Source organism: Oncorhynchus tshawytscha, linkage group LG06 (genome assembly GCF_018296145.1).
Source record: "Oncorhynchus tshawytscha isolate Ot180627B linkage group LG06, Otsh_v2.0, whole genome shotgun sequence".
NCBI classification, from domain to species: Eukaryota; Metazoa; Chordata; class Actinopteri; order Salmoniformes; family Salmonidae; genus Oncorhynchus; species Oncorhynchus tshawytscha.
In genome coordinates, this window is record NC_056434.1 from 39,427,643 (window position 1) to 39,449,099 (window position 21,457).

Here is a 21,457-nt window from a genome sequence, read left to right on the forward strand (position 1 = left end):
GATTTCTGGTCTTCACAAGTATAGTATCAAACACACACACAGGTCACTTAATATTTCCCTCAATCAGTCTTGCTGGGTCAGATGTATGTTAGCTTTGCATGTCTGTTTGCACATTCAACAACTTATTACAGTTGGCCTACTGTATGTTATCCAATTAGTTCTAGAAGTCATAACTCTAAACCTATAGCCCCGGTTTCCTATAGTGTGTGTGAATGTAAATCTACAGGAATACCCCACACCATGTTTCAGCTGCCCCATCGTGCTCTATTATTAATGAGTGTGTTAAAAAACGAGCTCTGGCACAACTTGGCTGTAGTTCAACACAACAGGGTTTAGGGGTTTCCCCCCTCTCTCCTCTTCTGTGTGTTTTATCTTTCTCCTTTTCTCTCGCTGTCTCTCTCTCCTCTTCTGTGTGTTTTATCTTTCTCCTTTTCTCTCGCTGTCTCTCTCTCCTCTTCTGTGTGTTTTATCTTTCTCCTTTTCTCTCGCTGTCTCTCTCCTCTTCTCTGTGTTTTATCTTTCTCCTTTTCTCTCGCTGTCTCTCTCTCTTCTGTGTGTTTTATCTTTCTCCTTTTCTCTCGCTGTCTCTCTCTCCTCTTCTCTGTGTTCTATCTTTCTCCTTTTCTCTCGCTGTCTCTCTCCATGGCGGCTGTGCATGGGAAACAAAACACTTTTTCAAATGGTAGGGCTCTTATTGGCTGATCTGTCTTTAAGCGTTCCCTATTGCTCCCCTGCATCCTCCGAGACTTGTTTGCTAGATTTTCCCTAAAGAAGGAGCGTTCTCTCCTTCTAGTGTTTGTGTGTGTGTGTGTGTGTGTGTGTGTGTGGCGCTAGTCTGTGCTTGTTACACCCTGATAGTTGTGACTAATAAAATAATGTAAACACACATCAGAGCATAAATGTCTTTCTGCTGTTTGTTTTAATTGGCCTCTCTTCAGGGAAGTGTAGCCAGCCAGTTAGTTACAGAGCAGACCCAGGTCCTGGCAGTAAACTCTTGATTCAGAGTATTAGCTAGCTGGCAAACGCAGCTAACACTGTCTACATCTGAAATGGCACCCTATTCTCTATATAGTGCACTTCTTCTGACTTGAGCCCTGGTCAAAAGCAGTGCACTATGAGCCCTGGTCAAAATCAGTGCACTATGTAAGGAATAGGGTGCCATTTTGGGTGATGCTAAGCAGACCTCTTCTGAGGGTTGTGTGTGTTGAAGTTTGACACACAGACACATTGGTTGACCCTTGCACAAGCACTCACCACAGATAAAATTGTTATTGCAATTATAGTAACAATAGTTTCGTGATTCATTTAAGCAAATTAATTGTGATAAATATTTCCTCAATTTTTTTCGATTACATTTTATATTAATATCTCCCCTTTCGCTCCCCTCTTCCCTCTTTTTCTCGTACTTTTTCTCTCTCACATTCTATCCCACCTCCCCTCTTTCTCTCACGTTCTCCCTCCCCCTGGTCAGGTGCTGCGTGGGGCCCAGCTGATAGCAGTGGCGTCAGCTGACGGAGGGGCCACAACAGTGGAGGGCTCCCCCCTACAGGCCAGTGACATCCAGGTGCAGTACGTCCAACTGGCCTCCGTCAATGAGCACACCGCTACTGTACAGGTGAGGAACGCACACAAACACCCGGAGACAGACAGACACATGTCCTTGGATGAACTGGCCATTGAGTCCGGTGGGCCCGACAGCAGCATTTCTGACCTTCTCTTTTGCATCTTAGCATCGGTTCCAACTTCCTGTTGCTCAAACTCCTGAGGTACACCTTTTTACATTTACACACATCCAGTAAAGTAGACTGCAAAGGTACATTAGAGGTCTGTGCGGGACTGATTTCCTCATCACTCTGCCGCAGCTTTTCATACTGTAACCGCCCGGTCCCGCTGGCTTTTTGTCGGATTCCTACCCGCTCCCTCAAGAACTGGTCCCGAACCCAACCGCAGTCCCACAAATGTTATTTTAGGTGTATGTGATGCAGATCACTTGACCGCCATGGTCCCAGCTATTTTGCATTCAGTATGCAATGTCAAAATGTGTAAAAAATAACCCAAGAAATAGGTTAAATTACCAGAGTTTCTCATGTGGCCCATTATTTATATTAGGCTATCAGTATTACTGGGCTACGTCAGCGGATAGGCTAAACTTAGTTTGAAAGAGAGACAGAATTGGCTCGAGAACGGACACTTGCACTTTCTCTTGAGCTATGTGTTGCATAATAACCTACCTTAATAGGAGCAGAACGCTTGGAGGCAGAGACAAATATGAGTGATCAATATTTATTTCCAGACAATGTGGTAGGCTTAAACTATAGCTTAATCATATTTAGGAAGTACATTTCCTTCATTTCCTTGCATATAGCCTACTCTATTTAATAGAGACCACACGCTCAGCTGATCTCGCAAACCCAACTAGGAGAGGTAGGCTACTTAACTTGAGGCAGCAACAATGATGGGAGCGGATAAATGCACTTTCTTTTACATTTTGCATAACCTATAGCCTACCTTCTAGGAGCGGGACGATTTGCAGGCAGAGACAAATACATGGGTTATCAATATTTATTGAAAAGGAAAAGACGCATCATTGCGCCTTTTTCAATGATGATCAAATGTTTTGGTTGCACCTTGACTCACGTTGGTTGAGTGCCCTCCACTTCTTTCCATTTTCAATATTTATTTACAGACACTGTAGTAAACTCTAACCTAATCATGATGGTGGCATCACAGGCCTCTGGAGGGGGGTGGATTAGTGTAAGGTATTGTGGAGGTGAGGGAGAAATGGATGGAGAGGATATGGATGAAGTAGGTATTTGCAGATGTTAGAGTAGGTGGTTGAATGGGTGTTGTGTGTAGGGGTGTTAAAGCTGGTTCAGATGTTAGGGACATTGGGGGTAGGTGAGGTGGGGGAGGAGTATTCTAAATATACCTGAGTGGTTAAGAGCTCACACAGACATTCAGTCTCTCACACCCCCTTTAAATGACTCACACCATCTTGTGCAATATCCCAGTAAAACTATGTGGTGCGATGCTCTTCCTCCTTATAATTAGTGACATGTTGAAATCAAAGTGCCAGTGTCATAATTAGCAATTTCACCAAACTGCTTGCAGGTACTCAACACTCCGCTTTTCCCCCTATTGTCATGCTTCCATTCAAAGCGAATGCCCGTCTCCTTTAAGTCCTAGAGTTTGTGTTTTAATTTAACAATGTAAAATGCACAGATGCAGCTTCAGAAAGAGGAAAGTAATAATTACTAGATTAGCTTTGAATCCCTTGATGGTTGAGTTCAGAGAATGGGAGCCATGTGTTGAAAGCAGTAAGGGTGCACAGGCACCCACAGCAGTCCCTCCTTTTATGTGGTCAACTTGGCAAGGCCAGAAACACAACAAAAGAACGAGACCTTCACTTAGTTTTTCACTTGTTTTTTTTTTCTCGAAAACCATGTTGAATGCCACATGTCCTCCGTAATGCTTGGTTTGCTCACTTCCCCAAAAGTCAAGTTTTCTATGGATATCTCTGATTCGTCCCATCACCGATTCGTCCCTGCGTGACATTATAAAAAGAGGACCCGAAAAAAGCTTGGCTCTTTTAAAAGTGATTTGTTTGGCTGTTTGTAGAAATGCCAGTCCTGCTCGGAGTTGGAGTAATTTGAGTCTCCTTGTTAATTTGGACCGATGTGATTGTATACCTATGCATACACAGAGAATGTCCTGCCCACCACCTATCACTTTTTTTGGGCGACAAGCTGAATGAGGCATGGCATCCTCCGTCATACCTGGTCTCTCTTTGTCGGTTGTGTAATTTGTCCCACCCGTCCCCCATTCCCCTCTTGGAACCATAGACATCCTAAATTAATGAATTTCTCTCCCTCACTTCCACCAGGCTTGTGATGTTTCTATAGGTGTATACATGATTGCCACCCCATACATTGTGTTTAGCTGCGGTCTGGGTTCCATTTCACCTCTCTCTCCTCTCCCCTCTCTCAGCAATCAGACCGTTGTTTGTGTACACTTTTGTGAATGGGCTTTATTTGTTCTAATGGTTGATTGTACACAGACAGCTTAACAGAAATCAACAAAGTTGACTGGGCCCTGATCAATCTCCAGTTTCCTGTTCCCAAGAGATGAAATTAAGCCTCTTGGGTTAACCAAGGGCATATGGACCAGGCAGGGGAGAGAATACAACTGTTGAAAAGCCACCACATTCTGTTCTGTTAGGCTATTCAAAGAGAGACTACTCCATTGTCATTTAACAAGGTTTTAGAGGCCCACTCCTTATTTTGAAATTCAACAAAACGGTGGCTACCAAACCTCCACCTTGTTTGCTATAAAGCTGAGGGATTGGGGTTTGAGAAATGTAGGCTAACATTCAAATTCATATCAAAACGTCTGTAAATGTCAGAGTGGGCCTTTAAACATTCAGCAAATCAATCACAGTGGGCTTGTGAGATGTAGTACACTCAAGGCCAATACTGACCATTGGGTTGCTGCCCTTTCCAGTTCTAAGGTCAGGGAAAGGTCACTACATTTTCCCCTCCCTGAAATGTGTCGAACTGTTTTCCCAAACATATGGTAGCATTTATAACTAAGCTCTTGAAAAATTGCTTCAGCTTTTTATTTATTTATCTTTTACATTTTTTTTCTCCCTCTTTTATTTAATAGTTTCCATTACACAAGCTAGATCAAATAAAGTACACAAGCTAGATTCAAATAAGATATTTCTGAACAGGAAGGCCTGTTTGGCCTCGTGATAGATTATGCTATGTTTTTTTAAACATTTAGCCTTGTGAGGGTTTAGACACTGGTCAGGTCTAAAGCTGGCCCTATTACACCCTAACAGGGTCTGGTCCTGGGCGGGGTCCTCATACGGTGCCAGAGATGCCTGTTATAACCAGATGAAAAACAATTGCGGAGATGAATAAGAATACTTTTTTTTTTAGTTTGACACCTGGGTCATATTCATTAGGCACCAAATGGAAGAAAGCTGACTGAAACAGGGAGGGACTACAAGGACTTGCTCAATAACAACCTCTTGTTTTATATTTCTGTTGAAAAACATGTTTAAATGGTTTCCTATGGTATGCTCTAATGGATACGATCCTGGGATATGCGTTTGGTTGGATGCTGTAGCTAGGTGGTTGCATAGTTTAAGCTGTGAGCTTTCTGTTGCAGGGCTGATTTCATGGCTGTTACTTATGTTGATGTCATGAGAGTTTGGTTTAATCTAGTGAAATCTTTTCAGCGTGGATATAATACTGTTGTCCAGATCAGACACCAGCTGGTATCAACTCACCTTTGTCTTGTGTTGGCTAGTCTGGTGCACCAGACACGTCTTCTGTGCGCAATAGATTGGGTAACTTGGGGATCAGTGGAGGCTTCTCAGAGGAGGTAGGGGAGGACCATCCTCAGTGAATTTCATATACAAATATACTAAATATCTCATGTCATCAAATAATTGATTAAAACACACAATTTTGCAATTAAGGTCTACAGTAGCCACAACAGCATGTTGTAGGGTAGCACCATGGTGTAGCTAGAGGACAGCTAGCTTCTAATCAAATCTAAGTTTATTTGTCACATGCGCCGAATACAACAGGTATAGATAGACCTTACAGTGAAATGCTTACTTACAGGCTCTAACCAACAGTGCAATTAAAAAATTAAAAAAGGCATTCGGTGAACAATAGGTAAGTAAAGAAATAAAAACAACAGTAAAAAGACAGTGAAAAATAACAGCAGCGAGGCTATATACAGGCACCGGTTAGTCGGGCTGATTGAGGTAGTATGTACATGTACAGTGGGGCAAAAAATTTTTTTGTCAGCCACCAATTGTGCAAGTTCTCCCACTTAAGAAGATGAGAGAGAGAACTGTAATTTTCATCATAGGTACACTTCAACTATGACAGACAAAATGAGAGAGAAAAAATCCAGAAAATCACATTGTAGGATTTTTAATGAATTTATTTGCAAATTATGGTGGAAAATAAGTATTTGGTCACCTACAAACAAGCAAGATTTCTGGCTCTCACAGACCTGTAACTTCTTTAAGAGGCTCCTCTGTCCTCCACTCGTTACCTGTATTAATGGCACCTGTTTGAACTTGTTATCAGTATAAAAGACACCTGTACACACCCTCAAACAGTCACACTCCAAACTCTACTATGGCCAAGACCAAAGAGCTGTCAAAGGTCACCAGAAACAAAATTGTAGACCTGCACCAGGCTGGGAAGACTGAATCTGCAATAGGTAAGCAGCTTGGTTTGAAGAAATCAACTGTGGGAGCAATTATTAGGAAATGGAAGACATACAGGACCAATGATAATCTCCCTCGATCTGGGGCTCCACGCAAGATCTCACCCCGTGGGGTCAAAATGATCACAAGAGCGGTGAGCAAAAATCCCAGAACCACACGGGGGGACTTAGTGACTGACCTGCAGAGAGCTGGGACCAAAGTAACAAAGCCTACCATCAGTAACACACTACGCTACCAGGGACTCAAATCCTGCAGTGCCAGAAGTGTCCCCCTGCTTAAGCCAGTACATGTCCAGGCCCATCTGGCTGTTTTTCTGCAAAGGGACCAGGACGACTGATCCGTGTAAAGGAAAGAATGAATGGGGCCATGTATCGTGAGATTTTGAGTGAAAACCTCCTTCCATCAGCAAGGGCATTGAAGATGAAACGTGGCTGGGTCTTTCAGCATGACAATGATCCCAAACACACCGCCTGGGCGACGAAGGGGTGGCTTCATAAGAAGCATTTCAAGGTCCTGGAGTGGCCTAGCCAGTCTCCAGATCTCAACCCCATAGAAAATCTTTGGAGGGAGTTGAAAGTCTGTGCTGCCCAGCAACCGCCCCAAAACATCACTGCTCTAGAGGAGATCTGCATGGAGGAATGGGCCAAAATACCAGCAACAGTGTGTGAAAACCTTGTGAAGACTTACAGAAAACGTTTGACCTCTGTCATTGCCAACAAAGGGTATATAACAAAGTATTGAGATAAACTTTTGTTATTGACCAAATACTTATTTTACACCATAATTTGCACATAAATTCATTAAAAATCCTACAATGTGATTTTCTGGATTTTTCCCCCTCATTTTGTCTGTCATAGTTGAAGTGTACCTACGATGAAAATTACAGGCCTCGTCTTTTTAAGTGGGAGAACTTGCACAGTTAGTGGCTGACTAAATACTTTTTTGCCCCACTGTAGATGTGGTTAAAGTGACACTGCATATATGATAAGCAGAGAGTAGCAGTAGCGTAAACGAAGGGATGGCGGGTGGTGGGTGGCGGGACACAATGCAGATAGCTCTGTTAGCCAATATGTGGGGGAACTGGTGGTCGGGCTAATTGAGGTAGTATGTTCATGAATGTATAGTTAGTGACTATGCATATATGATAAACAGAGAGTAGCAGCAGTGTAAAAGAGGGGTTGGGGGGGCACACAATGCAAATAGTTTGGGTAGCCATTTGATTACCTATTCAGGAGTCTTATGGCTTGGGGGCAAAAACTGTTGAGAAGAAGCCTTTTTGTCCTAGACTTGGCACTCCCGTACCGCTTGCCATGTGGTAGTAGAGAGAACAGTCTATGATTGGTGACTGGGGTCTTTGACAATTTTTAGGGCCTTCCTCTGATATCGCCTGGTACAGAGGTCCTGGATGGCAGGCAGCTTAGTCCCAGTGATGTACTGGGCCATACACACTTCCCTCTTTAGGGTGATTAGTTTAATCACGTAAATATAATTAACTAGGAAGTCGGGGCTCCAAGGAAAATATTCAGATTACAAAGTTATAATTCTCCTAAAATAACTTTCAGATATTTTAATATCTGATCAATTAGTCTTCTAATTAATGAATTATTCTTTACCTCACGTTAGTCTCATTCCAAACGTCTTAAATTGTTGCTTATCTGAACGAACCATCCTCACTATGAATCATCCATACGTCAATTGTCTCAATCATTTATTTATTAACTAACAAAATAATCACAGAAATGCATAAACAAACAAACAAAGTAGATATAGTTACAAAGAAATGATAGGGGATGTGCCCTAGTGGGCTAAACCGGTATGGCACAAAAGACACCACACAGTTGATAATTCTAACAATTGAAATGCTAATCCTTTGCACATGAACGCTCACTAATTCGGGAATAATTGCAATCAATATATATATTTACGCTCAGTGTGTCATCGTGATCTCTGTTGGAATGGTCCTTTTCTGTTGGAGAGTTCATCCGAGATTCTCTCTGTGTCCCTGGAGTCTTTGGTTAGAATGGATATTTCAGAGTAACATACAGAAATGTTCTTATAGATCGATGTTTCAGTGGTTGTCGGTCTTCGTTCAATGGTACAGAATTCCTAGCTGCAAACTAGTAATTAGTATCAAAGATTTGCTCTTATTCTGTCGGTATCGATAGTCTCAGAGTTTAACCAAGTGGTATGTTTAAAAGATTCAGCAACCATTACAACCTTAGCTCCCTCGATGGTCGAGGTACGCATGGTCTCTACTCAAACCTTAGCTCCCTCTGTGATCGAGGTACTGGTCTACTGGGAAATTCCCAAGATGGGTGTTATATCCAAAACCATAGGAAAGGGCTGTCCCACGATGACAGATCAATGTCTGTGCTCATGGGGCGGGCCTATGACTTAGTTAAACTCCAAAGGGAATTGGAGTTTCCTTCATTAAAGAGTTTAAAATCACATTACATAATTTCACAAATAGTTTCATCTTTACTCATTCATGTTGTACAACAATTAGATGCAAGCCTCACAACTGAGACTCTTGTATAAACTGAGTTCTGGTAATGTGGCTGTATTGTCTCCCATGAGTTTCACAAACATTAAACGAGTTGGACCGGTCGTAGCTGGATTCTCCCCCGACCGTGTACACATTCTCCAAAACATGGACATTGTTCAGTTCTCAACTTCTATGATGTAGAAGAGGTTCCTTTGATCTCCTGTGAAACCTTCTCTCTATACTGTCTGGCCATGAGGAGAGAGACTCCTCTAGGAATTTATGACCTGCGATAACAGAGCCTGGGTGTAGGGGGAAGAGAGAGAAGTGGTGAGAGAGAGAGGGGGGGGATGGTGAAGAGAGGGGGATGGTACTCGCTATCCCCAAAGAGGGCCACGTCATGATACAGTCGTGGGTGAAAAGGGAGTACAGGAGGGGACTGAGCACGCACCCCTGGGGAGCTCCAGTGTTGAGGATCAGCGTGGCAGATGTGTTGCTACCTATCCTCACCTCCTGGGGGCGGCCATTCAGGAAGTCCAGGATCCAGTTGCAGAGGGAGGTGTTTAGTCCCAGGATCCTTAGCTTAGTGATGAGCTTTGAGGGTACTATGGTGTTGATCGCTGAGCTGTAGTCAACAAATAGCATTCTCACGTAGGTGTTGCTTTTGTCCAGGTGGGAAAGGGCAGTGTGGAGTGCAATAGAGATTGCATAATCTGTGGATCTGTTTGGGCGCTATGCAAATTAGAGTGGGTCTAGGGTTTCTGGAATGATGGTGTTGATGTGAGCCATGACCAGCCTTTCAAAGCACTACATAGTCATTTAGGCAGTTTGCATTTGTGTTCTTGGGAACAGGGACTATGTGGTCTGCTTTAAACATGTTGGTATTACAGACTCAATCAGGGACATGTTGAAAATGTCAGTGAAGACACCTGCCAGTTGGTCAGCACGTGCCCGGAGCACACGTCCTGGTAATCAATCTGGCCCCACAGCCTTGTGAATGTTGACCTGTTTAAAGGTCTTACTCACGTCGGCTACGGAGTGCCGTCGTCCAGAACAGCCGATGCTCTCATGTATGCCTCAGTGTTGCTTGCCTCGAAACAAGCATAGAAGTTATTTAGCTCATCTGGTTGGCTTGTGTCACTGGGCAGCTCGCAGCTGTGCTTCCCTTTTGTAGTCTGTAATAGTTTGCAAGCCGGAGGTAGTACGATTCAATCTTAGGCCTGTATTGATGCTTTGCCTGTTTGATGGTTCGTTGGAAGGCATAGCAGGATTTCTTATAAGCTAACAGGTTAGAGTCCCGCACCTCGAAAGTGACAGCTCTACCCTTTAGCTCAGTGCGAATGTTGCCTGTTATCCATGGCTTCTGGTTAGGGTATGTACAGTCGTGGCCAAAAGTTTTGAGAATGACACAAATATACATTTTCACAAAGTCTGCTGCCTCAGTTTGTATGATGGCAAGAATGTTATGAAGAGTGATCAGATAAATTGCAATTAATTGCAAAGTCCCTCTTTGCCATGCAAATTAACTGAATCCCCAAAAAACATTTCCACTGCATTTCAGCCCTGCCACAAAAGGACCAGCTGACATCGTGTCAGGGATTCTCTCGTTAACACAGGTGTGAGTGTTGATGAGGACAAGGCTGGAGATCACTCTGTCATTCTGATTGAGTTCGAATAACAGACTGGAAGCTTCAAAAGGAGGGTGGTGCTTGGAATCATTGTTCTTCCTCTGTCAACCATGGTTACCTGCAAGGAAACACGTGCTGTCATCAAAGGCTTTGCACAAAAAGGGCTTCAAAGGCAAGGATATTTTGCTGCCAGTAATATTGCACCTAAATCAACCATTTATTAGATCATCAAGAACTTCAAGGAAAGTGGTTCAATTGTTGTGAAGAAGGCTTCAGGGTGCCCAAGAAAGTCCAGCAAGCTCCAGGACCGTCTCCTAAAGTTGATTCAGCTGCGGGATTGGGGCACCACCAGTACAGAACTTGCTCAGGAATGGCAGCAGGGAGGTGTGAGTGCATTTGCACGCACAGTGAGGCAAAGACTTTTGGAGGATGACCTGGTGTCAAGAAGGGCAGCAAAGAAGTCACTTCTCTCCAGGAAAAACATCAGGGACAGACTGATATTCTGCAAAAGGTACAGGGATTGGACTGGGGTAAAGTCATTTTTTCTGAAGAATCCCCTTTCTAATTGTTTGGGGCATCTGGAAAAAGCTTGTCTGGAGAAGACAAGGGGAGCTCTACCATCAGTACTGTGTCATGCCAACAGTAAAGCATCCTGAGACCATGTGTGGAGTTGCTTCTCAGCCAAGGGAGTGGGCTCACTCACAATTTTGCCTAAGAACACAGCCATGAATAAAGAATGGTACCAATACATCCACCGAGGGCAACTTCTCCCAACTATCCAGGAACAGTTTGGTGACGAACAATGCCTTTTCCAGCATGATGGAGCACCTTGCCATAAGGCAAAAGTGATAACTAAGTGTATAGGGAAACAAAACATTGGTATTTTGGGTCCATGGCCAGGAAACTCCCCAGATCTTAATGCCATTAAGAACTTGTGGTCAATCCTCAAGAGGCGGGTGGACAAACAAAGCCCCATAAATTCTGTCAAACTTCAAGCATTTTTTATGCAAGAATGGGCTGCCATCAGTGTGGCCCAGAAGTTAATTGACAGCATGCCGGGGCGGATTGCAGAGGTCTTGAAAAAGAAGGGTCAACACTGCAAATATTGACTCTTTGCATCAACTTCATACAATTGTCAATAAAAGCCTTTGACACTTATGAAATGCTTGTAATTATACTTCAGTATTCCATAGTAACATCTGACAATAATATCTAAAGACACTGAAGCAGGAAACTTTGTGAAAATTAATATTTGTGTCATTCTCAAAACTTTTGGCCACGAATGTACGTAAAGTCACTGTGGGGACGACGTCCTCGATGCACTTATTGATAATGCCAGTGACTGATGTGGTGTACTCCTCAATGCCATCGGAAGAATCACAGAATATATTCCTGTCTGTGATAGCAAAACAGTCCTGTAGTTTAGCATCTGCTTCATCGGACCTTTTTTTTGGTAGACTGAGTCACTGGTGCTTCCTGCTTGTAAGCAGGAGGATAGAATTGTGGTCGAATTTACCAAATGGAGGGCGAGGGAGAGCTTTGTACGCATATCTGTGTGTGGAGTACAGGTGATCTAGATTTTTTTCCCCCCTCTGGTTGCACATTTAACGTTGATAGAAATGAGTTAGAACTGATTTAAGTTTCCCTGCATTAAAGTCTCCGGCCACTAGGAGGGCCACCTCTGGGTGAGCGGTTTCCTGTTTGCTTATTTCCTTGTACAGCTGACTGAGTGCGTTCTTAGTGCCATCATCTGTCTGTGGTGGTACATAAACTGCCACGTAAAGTATAGCTGAAAACTCTCTAGGCAAATAGTGTGGTCTGCATTTTATCGCAAGATACTCCAGGCGAGCAAAATCTAGAGATCGCAAGATACTTCAGGCGAGCAAAATCTAGAGACTTCCTTAGATTTTGTGCACCAACTGTTGTTTACAAATATGCACAGACCGCCCCCCTCGTCTTACCGGAATGTGCTATTCTATGCGGGTGCAGCGTATATCCTTCTAGCTGAATATCCATTTCATCATTCAGCCATGATTCCGTGAAACATAATATATTATAGTTTTGTCCCGTTGGTAGGATATTCGTGATCGTACCTTGTCTATTTTATTGTCCAATGATTGCACGTTGGCGAGTAATATTGATGGTCATGGCAGCTTTCTCACTCGCCTTCTGCAGATCCTTACAAGGCACCCCGCTCGATCTCCTCTGTACCTACGTCTCTTCCTCTTGCAAATAACTGGGATTTTGGTCTTGTCGGGTGTTCGGAGAATGTCATGTGCGTCCTGCTTGTTGAAGAATCTTTGTCTAATCCGAGGTGAGTGATCGCTGTCCTGATATCCAGAAGCTCTTTTTTTTGCCGTAAGATATTGACTGGCTTTTTTGCCGTAAGCTTCTGGGTACATTGACTTCAATACAAAACCTAGGAGGCTCATGGTTCTCACCCCCTTCCATAGACTTACACAGTAATTATGTCAACTTTTGGAGGATGTCCTCCAACCTATCAGAGCTCTTGCAGCATGAACTGACATGTTGTCCACCCAATCAATGGATCAGAGAATTAATCTAGTACTGGAAGCATAAACTACAGCTATCTAGCCCTGCAGTGCATAAAATGTGGTGAGTAGTTGACTCAAAGTGAGAGAAAGAGAATATTTGAAGGAGAAGCAAGTGAGAGAAAGTGGCATTTTTCCCCCCAGTTTCACTTACTTAGCTAGCTTGTTTAGCCTACTCAAACACTCTGCTCAAACAGAGGGATGCTATGTTAGCTAGCTGGCTATGACTATCCAACACAACACTGGAGCTCTTCCAAGTCACGGTAAGCGTTTGGTTTTACAAATGAATTGCCACCGGTGTAAGTGTTAAACTGCTTACTGACTCTACAATGTTAGTGCATGATTGTAGCGGGTTTACTAACATGTTAGTTCTACTAGCTATGTTGACTATGACGTTACTTTAGCTTATAAGGTGACAATGATGAAGGCTGTGTGTAGTGGTGATGTTGGTAGGCTTGGAAAGTTGTTTTTTTCCGTCTGGTCACATACAGCTGATCTGCTGTGCATTGAAGTCCACAAGCGATGGGACAAGGTGAGAGGAGGAGAGCGCATAGATGTGAGAAGGAATACAACATGGCTGCTATGAAAGTGAACTGTGTTTACATGTGATCAAGGGTCTATTCATTCCGCTGATTCTGTTGAAAAGCGTTTCTTAAACGGAAGCAAACAGAACAAAATTTGTCCAATTTTTTCCAACTCGTTTGCAACTGTTGGACTAATGACTACACCCTCTATCAGCTAGATGCAGGCAGGAGTGTGCAAGGTGGTATTGAATGTGTCACTGTCCGTCATCAAATTTTTATCTCGACCTATGTGCACCTATGTTGTAAACTTTAATTCATAGGCTAGGTTGTTGCAACCTCATGATAGATATAGGGAAAATTTGACTATCAAGTAGTAGCCTAAACCCATCGCTGTTACATTGAGCTGGGTAAATGGAATATGAATGAAAGTCATCCAATATGCTGTAATAGAAAAGGCCTCCCTCATCTTACTGCTGTGGAGCAGGTTATGTGTTGGCACTCCTCTAGTGTTTTACCTCTGTTCCTAGAGAGTTGAGCTGAGTTTACTGCTGTTGCTGTGCCGGTGCAGCTGCACTACATTGAGAGTAAGAGAATTTAAAGATTCAGCTCAGGTTTTTTTTTCTGTGTCCAAATTGGGCTTAGTTTGTGGGCAGGGGCGTTGTTGTGGTCAATGGTGTGTTACATTTTTTGCTGTTTTAAAGCTACTTTCCTGTAAATCTACACATTTGCCATGAGGCAGAGAGAAACAAATTCTGTTTTAAAGCTAATTTCCTGCATATCTAGAAAGTTTTGCCATGGGGCTGAGAATAAAATAGCAGTTTTTAAAGCCAATTTCCTGTTTTTAGCCATTTAAGTTAACACTGAATGTTTTCCCACGCTAAATCATTTTCCAAAATGCAGAAAAAAACCCTGCAGGTATGCTGTTGGGGAGAACTTTGGCATCTCGGCCAGGAAAGAATGACTCAACACGGTTCTCTCTCTCTATGTGCACAGTGACTCTTCCTTGACTCATCTTTTACTGGGGTTTACCCATTCCACCTCTCCGTGCCTCTCAGATCGGAGGTTGGCCCAGGAGATAATACATCTGCATTTTATTAGAGACTATAGCCCTTCCCTGGTGAGGATGACAAGCACGCAGATGAGCTTCCCTGAGACGATTTCTGATATTTTGTGCAGAAATTCTACGTTTGTGCAAAATACAGTTTCATCAGCTGTCCAGGTGGCTCGTCTCAGGCCATCCCACAGGTGAAGAAGCCAGATGTGGAGGTCCTGGGCTGGTGTGGTTACATGTACTGTCCAGTTGTAAGGCCCTTTGGGCATACTGCCAAATTCTCCAAAACAACGGAGGAGGCTTATGGTAGAGAAATGAATATTCAATTCTCTGGCAACAGCTCTGCTGGACATTGCTGTAGTCGCATGGCAATTGCACGCTCCCTCAACTTCAGACATCTTTGGCATTGTGTTGTGACAAAACTGCACATTTTAGTGGCCTTTTGTCCCCAGCATAAGGTGCACCTGTGTAATTATCCTGCTGTTTAATCAGCTTCTTGATATACCACACCTGTCAGGTGGATGAATTATATTGGCAAAGGAGAAATGCTCACTAACAGGAATGTAAACAAATTTGTGCACAACATTTGAGAGATGCTTTTTGTGTGTATGGAACTTTTCACAGATCTTTTTTATTTCAGCTCATGAAACTTGGGACCAACACGTTACATTTTTATATTTTTGTTCAGTATATTTCCTCTTCAACAGAATTGTTTGAATAAGGCTTGAAATTACTTATGCTTTCTAAATATACATGGTATAATCAAATTATAAAACCACTAACCTTCCTTATAACTGTAAAGTACATATTTTCTTGATAAAAAAAATCTGCCCCCACCACTGTGAATGTCTCACAGAGATCTAGCTCATTATGAACTATGACAGTGTTTTTTGTTTAAAATCTATTAAGCATTTTAGATTAATGGCTATAAATCTATCTCTGAATGTGCTATAGTGATGAAACCACTCTCCCCTGCTGTGCTACGATGTAAGGATTGCAGGCATGTGCTTTGTCATATGGTTCAGCCATGAGTTGATGGACAGTCGGAAGAGTGAATGAAATGGTAGGAGGGACATCCAAGCTTAAGTGGTTTCAGGTTTCACATCCTATGTCACATAGGTGCACCAAAATATACTACTGTGTCCTTGGGAACCTAGGCTATTGCTCAGTGTACACAGAACGATTTATAAGTAAACATGTCGGTCTGAACCAGTACCAGAAACACGCATGTCCCCTAAACAGAAGACTTTACATCTAAGAGGTTTGAAGACGTGCATCCATAGATGCTCTACTCCAAATTTGGTGCTGAGCGGTTCTGGAGAAGACATTTTAAAGTAGTCAACGTCATGAACATTTTCCCAAATCACATGAAAAGCATACTGCATGATCTGTTCGATTTTGATTTCTGATATTTGGCAAGCGTGGTAAGGATTACAGAAGAAGCTCATCCTAGGTCAAGGTGTCAACATTGTCCTGATGGTGCCGCTATGGGACCATAACTTGAACCCTGCAATGTCTGCTTGCAGCTATATTTTATAACTTGTCTCTCTCTCGCTCTACTTTGGTTTCATCTTCATATTCCCTCTCTCTCCACCTCTCCCCTCCAACTCACTGCTCTCTGTCTCTCTCCTTCCTCTGCTGTCCTCCTCACTTTCTCTTCCCTGGCTTCCCTATATTCTCCTGCATTTCTCCTACCCCTCTTGCCTCCCTTGTTTCCCCCCTCCCCATCTTTTCCTCCGCCGCCACTCCCCTTCTCCTGCCTCCCCTCCTTTCCTTCCCAAACTCTCTGTTCCCAGGCAGCAGAACTGGCGCCAGCCATGCAGGGTGAGATGGAGGTGAAGGAGGAATCCATCCATCTGCCAACAGGGGATAATGGGGAGGTGGTGCAGATCGTCAGTTCTGTGGGTACCTGAGGGCCTGGAGAGAGAGATGGCCACCACAGAGATACAGAGGTGTGGATGAAAGGGATGGGGAGTGGGGGATTCAATAAATAAAGACAATTAAATGAACAAACAAATAAGAGAAAAATGAGCAAATGTCAACCGAACAGATCAAGAGAAGTGTTTTAGTTATTCCTCTGATTGATTGTCATCATCAGAAGAGGACCTGGCCTGGGATTAAACCCCACCCATGAGGGATGCTGCTCAGGCAGACAGACCCTCACTGGCTAAACCTCAGCACTGGAAAAGCATGGAGCTATCAGAAATTAAGCTGATTGGCTCAATTTACATTTACAGTAGGCTACGCTAACCCCCTGGACACGTACTTTACACAACCAATACTGTTCTGTTCTCCTCTATAGCATCCTGCAATCGTGTCATGTTGGACTGCTGTGGAAAGTAGTACAAGCCTAAAACGGGCACTTATTCATGGTTGAGTTTTCATGATTGTCCATCATTTCTGGTCTGGACCCCGGCTTTCGTTGCCATCTTTTCCCAGCTTGTTTTCATATTGGTTAACCCACATACAGTGGGGTCCGAAATTATTGATACCCTTGTTAAAGATGAGCAATAATGACTGTATAAAGTAATTAAGTAATTAAATTACTGAGCTATATTGTATTCTCAAAATGTGTTAATTATATTTTATACTAATACAATTGCTCAAATGTTTTGTAAACTCAGCAAAAAAAGAAACGTCCTCTCACAGTCAACTGCGTTTATTTTCAGCAAACTTAACATGTGTAAATATTTGTATGAACATAACAAGATTCAACAACTGAGACATAAACTGAACAAGTTCCACAGACATGTGACTAACAGAAATTGAGTAATATGTCCCTGAACAGGGGGGGGTCAAAATCAAAGTAACGGTCAGTATCTGGTGTGGCCACCAGCTGCATTTAGCACTGCAGTGCATCTCCTCCTCATGGACTGCACCAGATTTGTCAGTTCCTACTGTGATGTTACCCCACTCTTCCACCAAGGTACCAGCAAATTCCCGGACATTTCTGGGGGGAATTGGCCCTAGCCCTCACCTCACGATCCAACAGGTCCCAGTCGTGCTCAATGGGATTGAGTTCTGGGCTCTTCGCTGGCCATGGCAGAACACTGACATTCCTGTCTTGCAGGAAATCATGCACAGAGCGAGCAGTATGGCTGGTGTCATTGTCATGCTGGAGGGTCATGTCAGGATGAGCCTGCAGGAAAGGTATCACATGAGGGAGGAGGATGTCTTCCCTGTATGCGACGTTCTTGCCGGTGATGTCTGGTGTCTGCCTCACAACAGGCCTACAAGCCCTCAGTCCAGCCTCTCTCGGCCTATTGCGGACAGTCTGAGCACTGATGGAGGGATTGTGCGTTTCTGGTGTAACTTGGGCAGTTGTTGTTGCCATCCTGTACCTGTCCCGCAGGTGTGATGTTCAGATGTACCAATCCTGTGCAGGTGCTGTTACACGTGATCTGCCACTGTGAGGATGATCAGCTGTCCGTCCTGTCTCCTTATAGCGCTGTCTTAGGCGTCTCACAGTACGGACATTGCAATTTATTGCCCTGGCCACATCTGCAGTCCTCCTGCCTCCTTGCAGCATGCCTAATGCACGTTCACGCAGATGAGCAGGGACCCTGGGCATCTTTCTTTTGATGTTTTTCAGAGTCAGTAGAAAGGCCTTTTAGTGTCCTTAGTTTTCATAACTGTGACCTTACTTGCCTACTGTCTGTTAGTGTCTTAACGACCGTTCCACAGGTGCATGTTCATTAATTGTTTATGGTTCATTGAATAAGCATGGGAAACAGTGCTTAAACCTTTTACAATGAAGATCTGTGAAGTTTTGGGATTCTTACGAATCATCTTTGAAGACAGGGTCCTGAAAAATGGGCGTTTCTTTTTTTGCTGAGTTTATTTGGTCCCATATTCCTGGCACGCAATGACTACATTGAAAATGACTTACATGTAGAGTATCCAGAGAGAAATAAATGTTTTTGTTTTTCCTGCTGTATTTCTGTGGAGGACACATCCATGTGAATAAAATATTTTGTGTTGCCACAAATGTAAGTTTTGCTCTTACATTTCAACTTTATTTTCATCTTCTCTTTATAGACAGTGGTCAACAAACTCCAAATCAATCTCAAGAGGTTCAAGATGTACAGAAATATGCTTCTGTGGAGATGCTAAGGGAGTGGAAGGGAGTGCTCACTGCTCAACACTTGTGTTTGGGTCCATGGTGTGTGATGATATGCTATTGCTGTGCTATTTTTGAGCTAGCCTTTGTTTTTCAATTTACATTACTTTAAGGGCCTATCTTTTCTAGGAGGAAAAACAAAACCAACATGAATGATGGCTGTGCCCAGCTGATGGCTGTCCTATCGCCTCAGGCTACAAAATATCAGCTGACATTTTCTATTAATTAGCCAACAATTCTACATGTTGAACCGCCAGTGTTTGTCGACACCCAGCAGGTGATCTACTGCCCACGACGTTCATGTTAGTCTTTCTTCCATGTAATGTAATCCAGGTAAACAAACGTAACACTTTCTGGTAAACAATTAACCATGATACACTGATAAAGATTCACATGGAGTTAGACGTGCTCAGGAGGAATAGATTATATACATCCACAGTGGAGTTATATTACAAGATGGCTTACGTTATCTGATGTAAGTTTCCACACTTGACATACTCGTATGGATTAATTGTACAGATCACTCATTCTTTTACTCACTCCCTTCACAAAACACATCGTGTGTGTGTGTGTGTGTGTGTGTGTGTGTGTGTGTGTGTGTGTGTGTGTGTGTGTGTGTGTGTGTGTGTGTGTGTGTGTGTGTGTGTGTGTGTGTGTGTGTGTGTGTGTATGCACACCTGTTCATGCATACAGTACATGTCGGGGTGTGTGTGTGTGTGTGTAAGGAGCGATTCTATTCCAGATAAATTGGGCTCTTCGGCGCACTTTAGTGCATATGGGAGATTTCCCAGACACAGTGTGACGTAATGATGTACAGTATTTTGGAGCGGCAGCAAGAACCAGTCGTACTAGGAGAGCAGAACTTGATAACATCTGTTGTTTCCCTTTATTTTCTCTCATTCTGTCTGCCTACGCTCTGTCTCCTCTGTTTCAATCCCACTCGGTTTCTCCTTTCGTCTCGCTGTCTTCCTCTGTCGAACTCTGACTCTCACACACTCTTTGACACTGTAGAGCAGTACGTTTTGGCATGGGCAGTCCCAGCCTCCCCCTGGCCTGCTCTTCCCTCCTCCCTTCCCCCTCTGAATCCAAGGGGGACCTGGCCGTCCTATCCCCTCTTTCCTCAAGATTAGCAAACAGCCTTGGGTGTAACGGCCTGGATCCTTCATGTTTTACAACCCTGGGCCCTGGCAACTGCATGGGCCTTCTGAGCTCCGGCACGGAAACCTGCTGAAGCGGCAGATAAATGATGCAGGGACGGGGTGGCTAAGTTTGGAAGAGAGACTAGAAAACCGGGCACCAGGATAAGGTGACTAAGGGGACAATTACATTCAGCCATTTTTTTGGGGGGGGGGTCTTGCATTGGAATTATATTGAATTATGCTCATCTTTTTGTGGAACGTTTCATTCCAAACTCATGGGCATTAATATGGAGTTGGTCTCCCTTTGCTTCTATAACAACCTCCACTCTTCTGGGAAGGCTTTTCACTAGGTGCTGGAGCATTGCTGCGGGGAATTGCTTCCATTCAACCTCAAGCATTCATGAGGTCGGATACTGATTTTGGGCATTTAGGCCTGGCTCGCAGTCGGTGTTACAATTCATCCCAAGTGTGTTCAATGGGGTTGAGGTCCGGGCTCTGTGCAGGCCAGTCAAGTTCTTCACTGATCTCGACAAACCATTTCTGTATGGACCTCACTTTGTGCATGGAGGTATTGTCATACTGAAACAGGAAAGGGCCTTCCCCAAACTGTTGCCATAAAGTTGGAGCACAGAATTGTCTAGAATGTCATTGTATGCTCTAGCGTTAAGATGTCCCTTCACTGGAACTAAGGGGCCTAGCCCGAACCATGAAAAACAACCCCAGATCATTATTCCTCCTCCACCAATCTTTAGTTGGCACTGTGCATTGGAGCAGGTAGCGTTGTCCTGGCATCCGCCAAATACAGATTAGTCAGTTCTTGTGTTGACGTTGCTTTCAGAGGCAGTTTGGAACTCTGTAGTGAGTGTTCCAACCGAGGACAGACTATTTGTACGTGCTTCAGCACTCGTCGGTCCCGTTCGGTGAACTTGTGAGGCCTACCACTTTGCGGCTGAGCCGTTGTTGCTCCTAGACATTTCCACTTCACAATAACAGCACTTACAGTTGACCAGGGCAGAAATTTGACGAACTGACTTGTTGGTGCCACATTGAAAGTCATGGAGCTCTTCAGTAAGGCCATTCTACTGCCAATGCTTGTCTGGGGAGATTGTGTGGCTGTGCTCGATTTTATACACCTGTCAGTAACTGGTATGGCTGAAATGGCCCGAATCCACTAATTTGAAGGGGTGTCCAAATACTCTTGCATGTATATATAGTGTAGGTTGGTGCGAAATCTGTAGTCCTGTGCGCTGTATCAGCACCACGGACAGCGCCATACACACTAAAGTAACAAGGCCGTTTTGTAATGAATACAGGCTGAATACAGAATATATGAATACAGAATACAAGATAGATGGGGCAATTTGCCTATTAAGCAGCTTATTTGAATGCAACCGTACACACCGTTGTCTTACCAAAATAATGCTAGCTAAATGCTGAAAGTAATAGCCTAGTTATACATTTATGCAAACAAAAATACTGAATAGCAGTTTGGCTTAGAATACAGACACAACTGCGCATGCGAATGAATGACTGCATACAGAACAAAAAGGAGGTAGTAGGCCTAGTAAACAAAATATCAGATCGCTAAAGGCATGACACAATCTATATGTAGGATAGTTACAGTAAACAAACGCAGTAAAAAAAGGCATTGTGAGATCCAAAACAGCATACAGCCTACTACAGTGAGATACAGCTGTCTTGCCAAATA

At 43.5% G+C, this 21,457-nt stretch overlaps 1 protein-coding gene across 1 annotated transcript in view; it reads left to right on the forward strand.

Moving 5' to 3' along the window:
- LOC112245249 (protein BANP-like) overlaps nt 1–16,490 on the forward strand; it is a 69,813-nt gene extending 53,323 nt beyond the window's left edge. The window contains exons 12-13 of the mRNA XM_024413262.2: nt 1,472–1,615; nt 16,287–16,490. Of these exons, the coding sequence (XP_024269030.1) occupies nt 1,472–1,615; nt 16,287–16,403 (261 nt within the window). The 3' untranslated portion in view covers nt 16,404–16,490. The remainder of the gene's footprint in view (nt 1–1,471; nt 1,616–16,286) is intronic.
- Nucleotides 16,491–21,457: the final 4,967 nt, after the last annotated feature.